The following is a 17,526-nucleotide window of genomic DNA, read 5'->3' as shown; positions in this document are numbered from 1 at the left end:
CTGTCTGGCTAGGCAGGACATAGCAAATACTGAGCTATGTTATATAGTTTATACTGAGCCATATACATAGCTAATACTGAGTCAAGTTATTTTCACAGATATATTTTTTTTCTCACCAAAAGTTTCAGAACTGGATTCTGGCCTCAATCAATCTAACTTTGAACTATGTCATTAGGAACTGCACTTCTCTGAAAAGTAGATCCCCTGTATTCAGATAACTTACTTATCTTTAACTGTATTTTTTTTTTTTTTTTAGAATATTATTTTATGTATTTATGTAGTCTTTAATGTCAACCTGTTCATCTTCGGAAAAGGCAAGGCTGGTAATTACGGTGTTCCAGCCAATTTCTTCTTTCTGTTAATAGTAATGTATGTTGTTTGTCACTGCTGTAGCTCTTCAAGGCAGCAAGTGGAATAATGCCAAGTACCTAATGGCTTTTACATTAGTCTGCATATATTACACTTCAAGTACATAATTAATCATGGTGAATTGCATTGAGATTCACTCAGCTAAGAGCAATTTGACTACCCTTATTTGTAGCAGCTGTTCATATTTTTTAATGAAAACAAAGATTTTTTTCTTAAGTATATACTTAGATATCCATATTGGAATTTTAATTGAATCCCATTATTACAGTATATTTTCTTAAAATTTTCGCTCTGATAATATGAATTTATTTTGATTTTTTTCTGCAGGAAAAGTTGCCCAAAGTCTGTAATAAAGTGTGACAATGACTGATTTCTTTCACTAATTCAGGAACACGAATAGTCAAAGGATTAAACCAAGCCCAGAAATATAATTACTGTAGACATTATTCTGTATCATGACACTATTTACTTGTAGATGATGAAATACATGGTCCTGGAGATCAAATGAAAATAATCACAAATCTTTCCCTTACGAGATAACATCATGTTGTTTCTCCTTCTCCCTACCCTCCCTCCCAAGCTTGTTTTGTCACAAGTCAGCAACCATTCAGAAAAGCAATAGTTTGATCCCTTCCAGGACCACTCTGAATGGTGCTCCATGGATTGCAAGAAGAGGAGAAGAATGGCCATCAGCCCTTGCCTCAGCAGGAGGCCTTCCTTGCAAACTCTGTATTGCTGCAGGTCTGAGCTTTTCCTGGCAAGGAAACTACTGCCACTGCAGCATTAACACCAATTGTAACTGTACCCCCAATGATATCGTCGTGTACTCCAATTCATACCGTAGCACCTTAAAAGATTCGCACAGCGTACAAAATTAAAAACATTGATTTCACAAATGTATCCTGTACTCAGACGTGTATGTTGATGTTGCTTTTGCAGACGACAGGCTCCTGTGGCTGCTGTGTTTGCAGGCAGCCCACAGTTAATGGGTGTGATTAAGCTTTGTACCGGATGGATGGTGTCAAGCTTGCCTTTATATAATGATGATGATCTTCTAAAAAGAAATGAAAATGTGAGTATCCAATTCCATAAATGTGTGTGTATTATCAGTGATTTATAGACTGTTCCACCATGTAAGACTGAAGAGCCTGATCAAGATGTGTGGGAGTGCTGTAAATATTAATGCTCGAAAGAAGATGGCCTTATAACATTCCTTATAACACACACATTTGCATTGCTCTTCTGTGCCGCCCAGGCCACCTGGTAATGCAAATTATTACATGTGAGTGGCATTCAAAATACTGCCTTTTCTCCAAAGTGTTTACAGTCTAAGGCGAGAAAAGAGCATGACGTCTTGTAAAGAAAGATAACAAGATAAGACCAATATCTAATAAGCTCACGAACAAGATTCCTTACTGAGCAGTATGGCTGTATTGAATTTTAGGCAGGCTGTCATTTCTGAATGATTGTGAGCGATTTTTATTCTGCATGTTTTGTCAGGGAGAAAGTCACAAAGCAAAACAGACTTGCCCAGTGACTACCTAGCAAAGAAATCAAAACTGCTATTCTATGTCAGTTCTCAGTCTGTATTTGAACACTCCAGGATTACAGTAGGGAGACAGAAATCTCTAGTAAGATACTTGACTTGGAAAGCATCTCACAGGAACTGTCTTCCTGTTTACCCAAATGTAATGAGAAAAAAAATAATCAAATAGAAGTAAGGAGAACATAGGAGTCCAGCAAACAGTGAAGGGAGTATCAAGTAGATTGACAATGCTTCACTCTGGACAGAAACAAATATCAAAACATTATTTCTGACAACTTTTCAGGCCACTTGAAATATATAAGATGAGAACTTGCCATCAGCAGAGGCAAATACTTCCCATTCAGCTGGCCATTACCTCACCTGTTCTGGAGATTTCAAACCCAAACATTTTATAGCTTGCTGTGTACATATAATTTGCTATTGCAGATAAGTTCCCCCCCTATGCCCCAATATTTAATTTATCACTGATTTTTGCATTGCATGAACATGTTTGCTTAATTTATAGATTTATCAGATCTATTCAAAGAGGTCAGCAGAAGATATTTATAAGATACTCACATCTTACAAAGCCAATTTTCTGATTATTGAAGATTCAATTTGCAATGAAGTGGGACCTGCAAGAGGATGTAGAGTTAAAGATCTATTGGACATTGCTAATGGTCATGTAAGTAGCAGTAAGAAAAAATGAATGTTTGAATGCATAAATAATTAATTTAAAAAGAAATCTTCTTATAATGCTGATCTTTTTCTGATTGTAATTGACATGTAGACAAAGACTCATGAATTTTAGAAGTGATCAATTAAGTTTTGGGTTGTCTGTTTCTTATACACCCGTAATCTTACCCCATACTGTTCTTTAACTGCCCTAATCCCTCCCAGTATATTAGTATTTAGCTGTACTGCTTTTCTGCCAATCATTAAATACCATTTAACTATATATAAATGTTTAAGACTGTAACACCTGAAGAGGTTATTGCAAAAGCAGTGAAGCTCTGCCTCAGAGGGCATTCTTTACTAGCTTTAAAGATGAAATTTTAAAATGGTATCATGGTTTCAGCCCAGCTGGTAACAGTGCCATGCAGCCGCTCGCTCACTTCCCCCCTCCCCCCGGTGGGATGAAGAGAAAATATAAAGGCAGGCTCGTGGGTCGAGACAAGGACAGGGAGGGATCACTCACCACTTATGGTCACGGGCAAAAGACAGGCTCAACTTGGGGAAGAAACTAAATCAATTTAATTTACTACAAATCAAAGCAAAAAAGGATATTAGGAAGTAAACACAAGCCTGAGAACACCTTCCCCCCACCCCTCCCTCCTTCCCACCTCAACCCCACTCCTGGTTCTCTCTCCCTCCTCCCCGTGGTGGTGCAGGGGGACGGGGAATGGGGGTTGGGGTCAGCTCGCCACACCTTGTCTCTGCCGCTCCTTCCTCCTCAGGGGGAGGAGGACTCCTCAGCCGTCCCCTGCTCCACCGTGGGCTCCTTCCCACGGGAGACAGTCCTTCACCAACTTCTCCAGCGTGAGTCCTTTCCGCGGGCTGCAGTTCTTCCCGAACTTCCCTGGCGTGGGTCCTTTCTGTGGGCCGATCTTCAGGCACAGGCTGCTCCAGTGCGGGCTTTCCCATGGAGTCCTGGCCACCTTCGGGGGTCTCTGCTCCCCCGCTCCCCTCTATGGGCTGGGGGGGACAGCCTGCTGTCTCACCAGGGCTGCAGGGGCATCCCCTCCTCCCCCGCTCCTCCTCCCCTCCTTCCTGACTGACCTCGGTGTCTGCAGAGGGGTTCCTCTCACATTCCGATCCCCTACTCACTGCCGGTTCCCCTTCTGAAATCTGTTCTCCCAGAGGCGCTACCACCGTCGCTGGTGGGCTCGGCCTGGGCCAGAGGCGGGTCCGACTGGGAGCCAGGGAAGCTTCTAGCAGCTTCTCACAGGAGCCAGCCCTGCAGCCTCTCCCCTGCTACCAAAAAAACCCGCACCACACAAACCCATAACAAACGGATAAACTCAGTTCTAAAACTCTGCCTGGGATGAGGACCAGCCTACCATTCAATTTAGTACAGCTTGTCTGGTACTGATGAGGTTACAAGTCTATTCAATTCAGTCCTGCAGATAAGTTAGCACCCCAATAGATAGTTTAAGCCCCAGCTAGTAGAAAGATTGGTTGAATGAACTGTAGAGTTAAGAGGATACCCATGAATGCTACTTCAGTCATTGCCATGCTTTGTCTGTTCTGAATGCTGATAGTGCTGCTCTTCCTGCCAAAGCAGGGAATGAGATGGGCTTTATAAAGTGATCTCATTACCACTTGTTCATCTGCTTCCTGGGACTCCAGAAAAAGTTTTGATTTTATAAAGGCAGGAGTGGCCCTCAACTCACTTAGGGTTTGGTTGCTTATTCTCAGGTCAATAGGAAAGAGGGAGTCACCAGTTACTTCTAAGCAATCACAGGTTAGCTTCATTTAGTTGGTTTCCTGACTAAGGAAAAGAACTTAAGCATCTGTTTGACATTACAGCCTGTTGTGTATTAACTATACCAAGTTAATCCTTGGTTTGAATATTTGGTGTTTTGTTGTTTGGTTTTTTTTTTAATGGGGAAGATACATATGTTTCTTTTGTATATAGTCTTATATTCCATTCTTGGGGAAAAATCCAAGCTGTTCGTCTGTGTTAGGTATTTTATAAGCCCTACTTTTGATGATACACATTTCAAAAGAACTTGTAATGCAAGCATTTCATTTCTGTAGTTGCTTTCATTTGGGGGAGTAATTATAGGGGTTATATGTTTGTCGTGGTTTAACCCCAGACAGCAACTAAGCACCACGCAGTCGCTCACTCCCTCCCTCCCCATCCAGTGGGATGGGGGAGAAAATTGGGAAAAGAAGTAAAACTCGTGGGTTGAGATAAGAACGGTTTAATAGAACAGAAAAGAAGAAGCTAATAATGATAATGATAACACTAATAAAATGACAACAGTAATAATAAAAGGATTGAAATGTACAAATGATGCGCAGGGCAATTGCTCACCACCCGCCGACCGACACCCAGCCAGTCCCTGAGCGGCGAATCCCTGCCCCCCACTTCCCAGTTCCTAAACTAGATGGGACGTCCCATGGTATGGAATACACTGTTGGCCAGTTTGGGTCAGGTGCCCTGGCTGGGCATGAGAAGCTGAAAAATCCTTGACTGTAGTCTAAACACTACTGAGCAACAACTGAAAACATCAGTGTTATCAACATTCTTCACATACTGAACTCAAACCATAGCACTGTACCAGCTACTAGGAAGACAGTTAACTCTATCCCAGCTGAAACCAGGACAATGTTTTTAGGGGATTACTCTTTAATTTCTCCAGGAATCTACAACTGGTGTCAGTTTCACTTCTAGGTTTCCTGGCCAGTTTATCCATGGAGGATATTGTCTCTGTTTTTCTTTCAGTTTTCTTAGCATTGCTGAAATGTATCCTTTTTCTTTCTTTGCCTTGCTGCTAAAATCATGTATACCATGATTATTCCATGTTGTAACTGATATACTGTACCATAACAGAGTGTGTGTGTATGAATAACCTCTACCATTGATAATCGGCACATGTTATCTCTCAGTTTCTTCTCAGATATGTTTTTGCATAAGTTCCTGTTCCCTTTTCACACTTAGGATGTCAGCTGGAACAATTAACCACAATTTCAGGATTCCACACAATCTTGATCTCATCCTAACTTCAGCAGCACAGTTTTACTGTTGGGTTTTTAAGTTTTTGTTGGATTCATATATCAGAATGAGTTTCTTCCTCCTTTAATTCCTAACACCCAGTTATTTAGCAGTTCATCCTAAGGAACACTTCCCAGTACTTTTCAGAGCAGTTGTTGCTTATGATGATAATTTCAATCAAAGGGGGGAAAAAAATATCAAAAGACAGTATCCAGTGCAAGGAGCCTGTTTTTGATAAATGCCACACACAGCACTGTCAGTACAAAAAGTGAGACATCTACTGGTTTTGTGTAATTAGTATTGTCGAAGTGACAAGGGTTATCCTATTTACAGTGGAGAGATTACGAAGAGGAAAAGAAAGTTCATGATAAGAGTTTCAGTTAAAATCTGTTCTGCTGAATGCCTGTAATCTGTAAATCTGTAACAAAACAACTGGTATATACATTTAAATATAGAGAACTGAGTGTTCAGTATTTTTAGAAAAAAATTGGTTGGCTAGTAATGAACATCACTTATGCTTCCTGTCTGTGGCTGAGTCCATACTGGGTTGGATGCTAAAAATGTTAGTTGTAGAGAAAATATTGGAATGGCCAACAGGAATAAAGTCTTTTTTTCAGAAAGTTGACATCGTTTGTTCCTGAAAGTTGGTATAGTGTGTTGTCTCAGGAAGCTTTGAAACAAAATTCTCAGTTTGCTTGCTAACAAAAATTGTCTAAGTCATATTGAAACATTATCAAGACATTCCAAACTAGCAGAAGCTAGTGCATATGTAGTTGGAGACTGCAGCATTTACCTATTCCCAAAGTAAGTGAGACAGCGGACAGGCTGTTGTGCTGTTGACAGGCCTATGGATGTTTTTTTTCCAAATTGCTGTGTTTAAGAAGATAAGTATTAATTCCTAGCTTGGACTGTGTCCTATTGTCCTAGTCGTAATCTTGTTTCTGACACTGGCTGAGAGCATATGATTATTGATAGGGCAAGACAGATGTTTTCTGGCAGTCTGTTGATGAAGGACTGTAGCTCAGGGGATATACCTTTGTGTTTGGTAGCCACCAATAGGTTTTTCTCCATGAATTTGTCCTACCACCTTTTTTTAAACCCATGTAAATTTGTGCCATCAGAAGGACTAGCGAAAGGATTTCTTCGAGGATATCAGATAGTAGGTGCTAAAATGCACAAGCAATTTGCTTCTAAGTCAGTTGGTTGGAATTTATAGGGCAATGTGTGTGTGTGTCTTCAGTCTTTATTAGGTATGTCAAACTTACTTGGCCTGGAAAAGGTAATGGAGAATTTACTTCCCTACATAGGTGGTATGCTATGTGCAGGTCAGGTTTGAAGTACTGGGTAGACAGGACATGTGGATAATTTCCATTGCTGTTGTTCTTTATTGTATGAATAAAGTACACTGGCTTTAATGTCTGCTACCCTGACAAAGGTATTAATTCACAAAAGCTATCTTAAATGGTTAAACTAGTTACAGGGGAGTACATTTTCAGCTTATTGGAATCATACAGTATGGAAATTAAATGCCTATTGTAAATTAAATTTACAGAATACAGAAATAAATTAAATGTACAGAATTACGTTCTGTAACCACTTATCTTCAGTATTTTAATTAGATCTTCTTCTTTTCTGACAGGTGGTTTGTGAGGAAGGCGACGGCTATGCCTACTCAAAATATGGACGATTTTGTCATGAAATCAAAATGAACTATTCTCCATATGTGAATTATTTTACTCGGGTATACTGGAATAGATCCTATTTTGTATATAGAATCAACACTGTGATATCCTTCCAGTCGTGAAAAAGCATGCAAGATTCTTTCTGAGGATTGTGAATGAAATTCAATTGGAAAAGTTCCTTTTGATCAAGGAAGTTATTTTTGCAGATACATGTGTGCACATGCAGAGTATTGACAACTTTATTTTACCAAACTGGAATTCTTTGAACTACAGATCAACAGACATAGATACCATCCTTGAAGGAAACAGGAAAATTTGTCAATTTTACAGTCTCTACAAAGTGTGACAGTCTTCCACATTTTTGCATTTTTCTTCCCATTTAAATCATCCTAATCTTCATGTAAATGAGATTTCTAACTTGAGTGTTAGAGAGCTGATGTGGGTAGACTTCAGTAAAAGCAGAAAAATTATTTAAAGAGTTCATTTAAGTCATACAGCTTTTGTTTTCTAGAAAGAAAGCAATCGGTATCCCAAGTCTTTTCAAGTAAGTGTTTGGGGTTTTGGGGGTTTTTTTGTTGTTTTATTCTTCCTGTCTTCCAGTCTAAACATTTCTGTGTTTATCAAACACACATTCCTACATCTTATGTATAGCTATAGTGTTTGTATAAATCAAGTAAGGAAGATTTTATTTAAACAACACTTCCATAGATTAAGGCACTGATCTCTACATTGCTAGCGACATGTTGGTGCAAGTGCTTGGACTTAGACCTAGCAGTAGGGGTTGACAAGGTCAGATCTTCAGTTTGGAAAGAACTTGTCTTCAGGATTTCTCCATGCTTAAATGTGTATGTGTGTATGCATTTGTGTGTCTTAGCAGCCATCAGAATGGGCCAGTATACAACAGTATGCCATACTTGGTTTTAGACAAGTGTAGCAGGACAACTAGGTTTGCTACTGAGACTTCTGCACTTCTGTTTCACCCCCTCTGTGTGCGTGCTGGTATATATGTGTGTGTGTGTATGAGGGGATGGGTGATAGTAATTTCATTCAACTTACTGTGTGATAGTTATATTAAGGTAGTGCCATAACTGTAACTTAAAACACTATAATTGCCACCATTAATAAATAATGGTACAGTTGTTCATAGCTATTTTTATATCAATTACGCAACTACACCGAGATCTTTGAAAATTTGGGAACGTACTCTGCAATCTTGCTTCCCGCTAAAATTTGTCTTCCTTATATGACCCCCTTTGCCTCTACAACTATTTTTCTTAACAAATTATCTGTTCATCCTGTTTGTTGCTGGCTGATATACTTTCAAGAGAATGAACGATGCTTTAATTCCAACTCTGGGCCTAATCCTGGTGTTGTGAATGGAAAATCCAATAAAAGGTAATGGTAACTTTGCTTACGTAAGTGTAGCTGGACAAAAAGTCAGGACATAAGTTTTGGCAGAGGTTATTCACCCATTAGGAGTTACCTGCAGTTATGGATTCGTGTAACACCTGGCCCAGAGACCAGTCTATTAGGCATGTGGGAATGATTCTTTGGAGCCCAGATGAAGGTTCTGGCATAATAGGATGCGCCTTCAACTGAAAAATCTGCAAATGATTCTGCAAATGAAAGCTGCAAAACGATCCTTACCGCACTTCTTGATAAAATGCAGATTCAGAGATTTTAACTGTGAAAATATTACGAACTGCAGCATGTTGGTGTATATGCGTGATTCTTATCTGCTCTATGCAGATACATTTGCTTACTTTACACTAGCAGGTAGTGCTGAGATTTTTTTTAAAACCTATTATCACTATTGGAGTGATTTAAAAGAAAAAAGCTTTATTGTTGTAAGAGTCAACATGTCTGTAATCTGTTTTTTTTACTTTCAGTTATATTTTTAGGCCTATGAGTCTTGACAAGATGTTAAATTATGCATTTTATTTGAAACCAATGTTGAGATAAATCCATCGAATATACTGGATGTGATCACTGAGAGAAACATTTATCAGTACAACTGAGTTACAAGTTAAAAGTGAATATCCTTTCTGGGGATACAGTCGTTGTGTTGAGGGTAGTATGTACATGTGTCTCTGGCCAAATACAGTCTGCATTTATTTGCTTATGCACAAGTGCATATGTTTTACTGCACTGGACTGTTTCAGACTTTTCAATTACCATATAACAACAGAAGCTAGTGTATTAACTTAAGCTATGGCAGGCCTGCAGGAACCTTCTCTGTATGTGCTAGTATGGATGTAGGTGTAATACTTGGAAGTGAGTTTAGAGTTCCTTATGCAATTTAAGTTTGTTTGAATCACTGTCAAGGAATTACATGTCTGTGTGTTAGTCATTTACTTGCCTGAAGTTAATCATTCATGAATATCATTTCATAACAGCAATAAGGCATTCCAGGTAGCAAACTTCAGGGTTACAACTGCACTTGGGTGGATGAAGTCGCATAGCTTACGGCTTCATGCCTTAGATTGCCATGCCAAGATGCAATATTTAACTGTCCTTGACTGCCTGTTGTGTTTTACTGCAATGCTGTATGTATGTGCTACCACATGTAAGTATTCAAACAATGCTCTATGTAGAGCACACGTGTAAAGAAAAACATAAATGCGGCCATCTGTACATCTAAAGAAAACTGTCTTGTAGCATGTTGGCCTTTATACATGTTTAAACGAACATGTTGAACTTCATTTGAACTGTGACATAGTTGTTATTAGTTTTGTCATAGTTTTTAAGATGTATTCTTGATACTTCAATTGATTCTGGTTTAGGAGAATCATTTAAGATTTTTACCTTGCTTTTTATATTAGAGAAAATTGTATTGCAGCACCATTGGCACAGCAGCCTTAAGTAACAGAAGGAGCCTTTTATGTGGGAGAAACATTGCTGTTGTTCCAGTAAAAAGGCATAATTTTTAAAACAAGTGACTGGAAGAATCATATCTTACAAAGAAAATGATGAGCTTGGATTTCTTACCCAGCTATGGATTAGCAAAAATAATTATTGTCTATTCTAGTCTCCATCTTCTGTGAAAAATAAACAGTACATTTCATGATATCCCTCAGAAGGACAACAATAGGGCATAATTACATCGGACTTGTACACACAACCTTAGCTCAGTTTTCAACCAGGTCACAGGTTTAACTCCCTGAAAGGCCTGGGTGAACATTTTGCAAAAAATGATCTGTTTTGCTGTAGATGTTGCAATTCAGTTGAAACATGTGCCTTGCAAGCTTTTATTAAACAAACAAAAAACTCAATTTGTGTTTCTTTTTGTGAAGATTTTTTTTTTAAATTCCTATCTCTCTGATTTCTAGAGCTTCCGTTGTGTCTTAATAGCCCAGCCTCCAAGGATGCTCCTGTAGTAAGTGGTGCAGCTAGGATGTATGCCAGCCATCTAACAGCTGTTCACTGGGAAGAATGAGAATTTGCATAGCAATTTGTGTTGCTATTTTGCTGGCTTATTTTCTCCTTCACATTTCCAACTTCTGATATGCTTGATCTTAGTAAATGCAAAAAAATTACCTTGAAAGAATAAATGAGTATAGTATTTTCAGGCACTCACCTGTTACTGTTAGACTTGTGGATGAAAGTTGAGTCAAGCCACAGCTAAACTGACATGTACAATTTTGTCTTAATCTTAAAAAAATGCTCTTTCACTTCCTGAATTACCACATACTTGAATTCAGTTGATAGATTTGCCAGGAGATGTTTGAGACTAATTAAGTAAAGGCATTTCAGAACATAAGCTTCTATTCATGTTATTTTAAAAAATACTGATTTTATTTCTTCCAAAGTAAATGGAAGTACAATTAATACAATACAATCTTAAATGCAATTTCCATTGAGGGGGTAAGGAGGAGATACACAAATATGGAAGAAGGAGGGCCGAAAGGTTTAACAGGCATTGAAAATTCTTCAAACTGCTCTGGTGGCATTACTACTTACTGAAAGGTAGAAGGTTAGGGACCAAATCTTGCTCTTACCACCTTATTTTTACTAAGTCATCTGCAAATGTCCAAATCTTGTGACCCTTCATCAGCTTTCCCATGCAATTCACATGAACAGGAGCTGCAGGATTGGGTCGTAGGGATTGTAAGCTGTCATTGAAACACTTCTTGATGACTGCTGTTAACTTCATATAATCTATCCTTTAACCAAATATCTAACAGGAAGAAAGCGTAAGCTGTTGGTGTGTATGCGTGGGCATGCACGTTGTGTTTGCATTTAGAGATGGCTGGTTTACTGTTGTGTTTTGGAGATGTAACGAGTAGCTTCTGTTATCGCTAATGGTGGTTGAATCTATTAATCTTCTAAATAACTTACAGGCAGGTGGACTTTAGAGTACCATGGTATTAGAGATGAAAGAAAAGCTGAATTTATTCCAACACAAGCAATATTTCATGTGAAATAATACCTCAACATAAATCTGTATAATCATGCCTTTAGTACTCTTTTTAAAACTTAACTTTAGGGGAAAAAAAAGAAGTGAGAATTCTAAAACATGCAGTGTGTGTTTTTTTTTTAGTAATCATTTCTATTTCATGAGTACAGCTAAAAGAAAATATCACCATTATGTTGCTGCACTTTTACTATGCCAAATGCAGAGCTAGCAATGCCTAAAGGTCTTCTGAATTGTTTGGTACCTCAATTAGATTTTTAAACGTGTAATTAATCTGGCAATGTTTTTGATTTCAGCACAGTTAAATGTATGTAATTCTGCCTTTCAAGTGATGTTTAAGGTTACCTATTTATTTGATGGAAAAGAGGTGGGTGTTTAATGCCTTTCAAAGTTTCAAACTTTGTTACTTCAGTAATGCAGAACAATTATTGGTGGTGCTTTACTTGTTAACAGTGACATTTAGCAGTAGCATGTATGGCATATGGACGTATCTATGTGCCGCTATTTAATAACAAATCCAAGGAATCCAATTCCTTTTATCTTGTTTGTTGTCTTGGACAGTTTTTTATCAAAATAATGTATACATCGTAAATATTTTTCTCTTGTGACAAACTTTTTTTTCTGTGGGAAACAAAAATTGTAATAAAAGCCAAGTTGAGAAAGTATGGATTGTTTGAGACACCGTTTTATGCTTTTTTTTGAGAAGTCTGATACCCTTTCACAAAAACCATGTAGTTTGTAATGAATTAACCTCCTTCCACTGTTGCAGTAATAAAATGATTTTTGTATTCTGTTGTATTATTTGCATATGCAATTTTCAGTCAAGTGAAGACTGCACAGCATAGCTAAGATATCTGTCTTGACAGGACAGCATAAATAGTCTTGCAGCTCTTGAGGATTACCAACCTGCTCAGACTGGATCCATATGTCATGCTGACTGTGCCTACCTGTTGAGATATATTGGTATGAAGATGAGCGGCAAAATATGAGATGCTTCTTATGGAATTACTGAACTCTGACTTTCTCCCTACAGATCCTCCTACAGCAAGCATGTCACCTGGAAATAAATTCCTATGCAACATCAAATGCTTACTGATTTATTTAATTTTTTTAATCAACTAATGTATTATCTGTCTTGCATTTTTACAGATCATGGTTACATATATTGGAGCCTTCTGTCATTTTATAAGATATTAGTAGGAGTGAAATCTTTCAGTGCAGACTACTGTATAATAATTTACCATGTAATGATATGAAAACCTTGAGATTATTTTAGTTAAATTCTGAAGACGGTAGAAATACCTTATGAAGTGCTTCTCCAAAAATCAATCATATAGCACCTTAGGAAATACATATTTACATCTTTAATTTATAATGGTTCTGAGTTTGAACATTCATCAGACTGCTTCCTTTTAGACCAGTCAGGAAATGCGCTGATGTTGAAGTATTCAAGTTTATCCATGAATTCTTCAAGCACTCAGGCTTTGTGATTGCTTCGCAGAAAGGGGAATGGAGCTCCCTGGCACCGTGTTTGTTGGTTCCATATGTTGGTGTTTGTGTACTCTTCCATGTCTTTTTCCAAAACTGAGACCATCATTACCAGCTGTGAAATACAGAATATTCTATTATATATAATAGAATTTGTATTCATAGATATGTGTATATAAATAGGTGTATATAAAAATGTGTATATGTATTTTATGTGTGTATATAACTCTGTATAAAATACATATTCTGATTATAATCAGTGTTTAAGAGGTGTTAGGTAAAATTACTGTTGGTTTGGGTTTTTTCGCCCCTAAATGATAGCTCTGTAATCTGTTTCTAGGACCTAGTTTCCCAGATTTTCTGATTTTTGCTGTAAGCCAGACTAGCATACTTCAATTGCTGTATGCTTTCAGATTGCTTAGGTAACAAATGTGATAGACATTTTTTAATAGTAGTGAGATGAGATGCATCTCATTATGAATTAAATTGCATATATAGAATATGCAAACATAACGCAATATAGAGGAATACTGAACTATTCAGTAGGTTATAACACACCAGCAATATATACGTTTACCTTCAGCGTTTTGAGCAGCTTTATAATCCCTTGGACTTTCTTCTTGTTTCAAAGTTACAACTGTAATGTGTCTGCTGTCAACCCTTGACTCCTGACGGTACCATACTGACTGGTTATAGAAAGACCAAAACCATGTTAGACTGACTTGTTTTTCACACTGTTGCAATAAATACCAGCAGGTTCTGTAAGATGAGCGTGGATATAAAACGATGCCTTACGCCATTCTCCCCTCTGAAGAAAGTTGACAAAGGACGGGCAAGAATGCAGCTGCCTTCTCTTCGCTGCGTCATGTTACGCTGTCTGTGAGACCCTGGGCGCAGAAGCTGCGGTCTCCCTGCAGTAACTGGTGGATGCTGGAAAGAACGCGTGTGGTTTCCTTGGTTGATCTAACTTCAACTCTGGACAATAATGCAAAATCACTGCTGCAGAAGCGGTTGACCTGTTTATGCAATTTTAGAAAGGTACATTAAAACCAAGTCTTGTTTTTATTTAAGCATGAAAACTTGTTTCTGAAAGACACACTAAGAGTAATTTGGATCTATTTCTGCATTATTAACACCTAGATAAATGCTGCTGCTTTTTTAATTTTTTTCTTTTTTTTTCTCCTCCCAGTTTGGCCCATTTTATGATGATTTGAGCAGTAGTCTGAACTGCTGGTTCTAGGGCCTTGTCCCAGCTGCGAGAGAGGGCCAGAGGAAGGCTGTTGGGCTTGCTGATAGTTTGGCCTTAGAATAGCAACTCTTAGATTTAGTGGTTGCAATTCACAGTCCCCAGTTCACCAGATAAGGTTTGCTGGGGAAGACTCTGAAAAATAAATTTCACTATGGTTCTTTAGCAATAGAAGCTGATAGTGTCCTGAAGATATCCAAGGAGCTTATTTATTTCTTTTCCATGTTGTTTTCTATCAATCAGAGCCAAGAGCCATCTCCACTATCCTTACTCAGGTCGCCTCTTGGATTAACGCTGTATCAGTCTCCCTGTGGTTTCTGCTTCAGTTTCGCAGGAACAGTCAAGTTCCTTTGCAAAATACGGCTACACAGAAAGAGCCATACCGTTTTCTTGGCAGTGTTCTGAGAAGGAGATGAGGTTACTCCAGAATGGTTGGTCTTGTAGCATTTCAATATTTACTGTACATACATATACATACATAATACAGCTTTTGAGAATTGCTTACCATTCCTTAAACTGTTTAGCTGCCTGCTGATCCCTGATGAGCACAGAGGGTCAACTGTGAACAGTGGAAAATATTTTTCCTGGGTTTTGAAGTGGTTGCTAGAACAGAATATCACCCACTGAGCCTAAAGAGACCCAGACACGAGCCTGTGCTTTGACTTCCCCGATCCCCATCAGCCAAAGCGGACCTCCCTCCCCACTCTTCAGTTCCAGAAGAAAAATGGTCTTCATTGAAAAGACTGATAAGAGACGTTTAGTCTTTTCATCAATGCAGTTTGGTCCTTTTGTTATATCTTGAAAAAACAACCAAACAGCCCATTATAAATAACTTTTACCATTTCAAAACATGTACTTAACGCATATGTAACTGCCTGACACCAGTAAAAGCAATATTTCAGCCGTGCCTGGCTGGGATGCAGTCACATAATTTTAGAGCTGGCAATCACACACAAATGCACCTCAAGTATGTTTGCATCTCTTTATATTTGTTTTGTCAAATTGCACAGGTTTTGTGCAATTGGATGTTGAAAATAACATGGTTGTGCTAGTAAGTATCCACGGTGGCAAGGTTGTTGCTGGTTCTGCTCTGTACAGTGTGCCCTAAATTCTGTCAATGGGGGTGATGTAGAGCAGAAGCCTAAATTTACCACCAAAATGATGTGTTCATGAACGTATTAATGATACATGGGCTCATATATGTGAGGGAGAACGGTGAATAAAATCCAACTCATGTCTTGATGAGCTGTAGACAAAACCATATGTTTCTAAATGCATGTGTATGAATATAAGAGAATAGAAAGGGCAACACATCTCGCAATGTAGCTTAAAATTGAGCACTTGATTTTGAGTGGATTTAATTTGCATGTTAAGAGTTTGTGTGAGGCCAGTAGGACACATTGCATTTCAGAAGAGGGTGTGCTGCACTGTATCTCTGTGCTGATCTGAACTTTTCCTAAACTGAATGCTCGTTTCTGGTCATCCGGCTGGCTGAGATTGTGTCGTAAGTTAATGAGCTTTCTTGTGCATTTGTGAGGCAGGGAATTATTCACATTTTATTTTTACATAGGGCTGAAACAGTAAATATAGCACTCTCACAGCTTGCTACAGCACGTTAACCCTGGATGGATCCTGATGCTTACTTTCCTGTTGTTACTGGTAAACAATTCCTTAAAAACGTTTGGGTTTGCATTTTCCCTCCCAGTCTGAGGTCTGCATCATGCCCATTTTTAGAAACAATCATCCCATCACTTTCCTAGGGTGAAAGTAAAGGCTGACAGCTTGTAATAATGTGATGTGATCTGCCAGCGATCACTTCTCCTTAAAAGTGGTAGTTCCCCAGGCGGCAGAGGTGCAGATCTAGCAGTTGGTTGTCGCCTTTGACTGTTGCCCGTAATATTTGACTAAAGCTGATTGAAATGGTTTCTGGCTTTCTTGAGCAAAGCTTCACTTCCAGCCTAGCTATGTCCTCACTGAAGCTACAACACCCCTGCCTTCCTAACAGCCTCCTAGTAAAACTAGCAAACCTGTGTTCAAAACAGCAAGAGGGAGCATTTCTAATGGAAGAACGTTAACACAGTTTGACCAGCTGGATGCGGAGGCTTGGCAAAAGGCTGTTCCTAAGCTGTTACCGTCACTATGCAAAGGGAGATGTGTTGTTCTTGCTTATTTGCAGGAATGGAAGATACTGCTGGGACTTGCGCTTGGAGCGATGAGAAAATGAGTAATGTTTGGTTTGACGAGTAGTGGGGAGTGATTGGCATTGGGTTCACGCTTCCATTGATCATGGTATAACCAGTGCAATGATTCCCATGCCCAGATTGTTTTACTTGTGTTTAGCAGGACTGACGCATCTGCTTGCCTAATTCAGTAGGACCATTTCAGTATTGCTCTCAAGAGCAGCACACGCTATTCTTTTCCCCAAAATGTGTTTCACTCAGAGACTGAAATTTTAGATGCGATAATTGGTGCTATTGTTCAGGTATTATGCTGAGACCTGTTTTGCTCTTCCCCCTCCTGCCAAAAATGCATCTTACCTGAAGGAGCAGCAACCGGTGTATGCACTCCTGAGAGGCCACACTTCCAAGACAAGCCCAGCTCACATCAGAAAAATATGTCTGCTTGGTCACAACCATTTTTCAGCGATTCAAGTATCCCAAGGCCCTCTCTCCCTCACGCAACAGCGTTTTTTCCTCTCTTTCTTTTACTGGTTGCTCTTCTAGCTTGGCTGGGGTTTTTCGTACACGCTCAGGAAAGCAGGAGCTTGCCCGTTATTCCCCGAGGTCACCCACACGCCACCCACCCACGCCCCCCCATCCCTCCCCCGGGAAGCACTGCTCCTGCTCCTCTCTCTGCCCGCTTCGCCTGCGGAGCAGCGGGACGCTGAGCGGCAGAGCAGCCCGGGAAGCAAAGCTCTGGAACTGGGGAAGATGGGGCGTTTGCCCGGATCTGCTGTACGCTTTGCCACGGGCGGGGCGGGCTCGCCCCGTCCCCGCCCACGGCTCTGACCGGCCGCGGGGACGGGCCGGGTCTCCACGTGGCGTGGGTGTGCGCGGCGGGAGTGCGGCGCGGTGCCGCTCC

At 39.5% G+C, this 17,526-nt stretch overlaps 1 protein-coding gene across 2 annotated transcripts in view; it reads left to right on the top strand.

Moving 5' to 3' along the window:
- Window positions 1-9,856, top strand: part of DPY19L4 (dpy-19-like 4 (C. elegans)) — a 29,788-nt gene extending 19,932 nt beyond the window's left edge. For both annotated transcript variants that reach the window (XM_010577096.1, XM_010577095.1), the window contains 3 exons: window positions 1,309-1,441; window positions 2,421-2,579; window positions 7,255-9,856. In XM_010577096.1, the coding sequence (XP_010575398.1) occupies window positions 1,309-1,441; window positions 2,421-2,579; window positions 7,255-7,419 (457 nt within the window). In that variant the 3' untranslated portion in view covers window positions 7,420-9,856. The remainder of the gene's footprint in view (window positions 1-1,308; window positions 1,442-2,420; window positions 2,580-7,254) is intronic.
- Window positions 9,857-17,526: the final 7,670 nt, after the last annotated feature.

This window comes from Haliaeetus leucocephalus, unplaced genomic scaffold (genome assembly GCF_000737465.1).
Source record: "Haliaeetus leucocephalus isolate CR32 unplaced genomic scaffold, Haliaeetus_leucocephalus-4.0 Scaffold555, whole genome shotgun sequence".
In the NCBI taxonomy this organism is placed as follows: domain Eukaryota; kingdom Metazoa; phylum Chordata; class Aves; order Accipitriformes; family Accipitridae; genus Haliaeetus; species Haliaeetus leucocephalus.
This window is presented reverse-complemented; position numbering and strand designations above follow the sequence as displayed.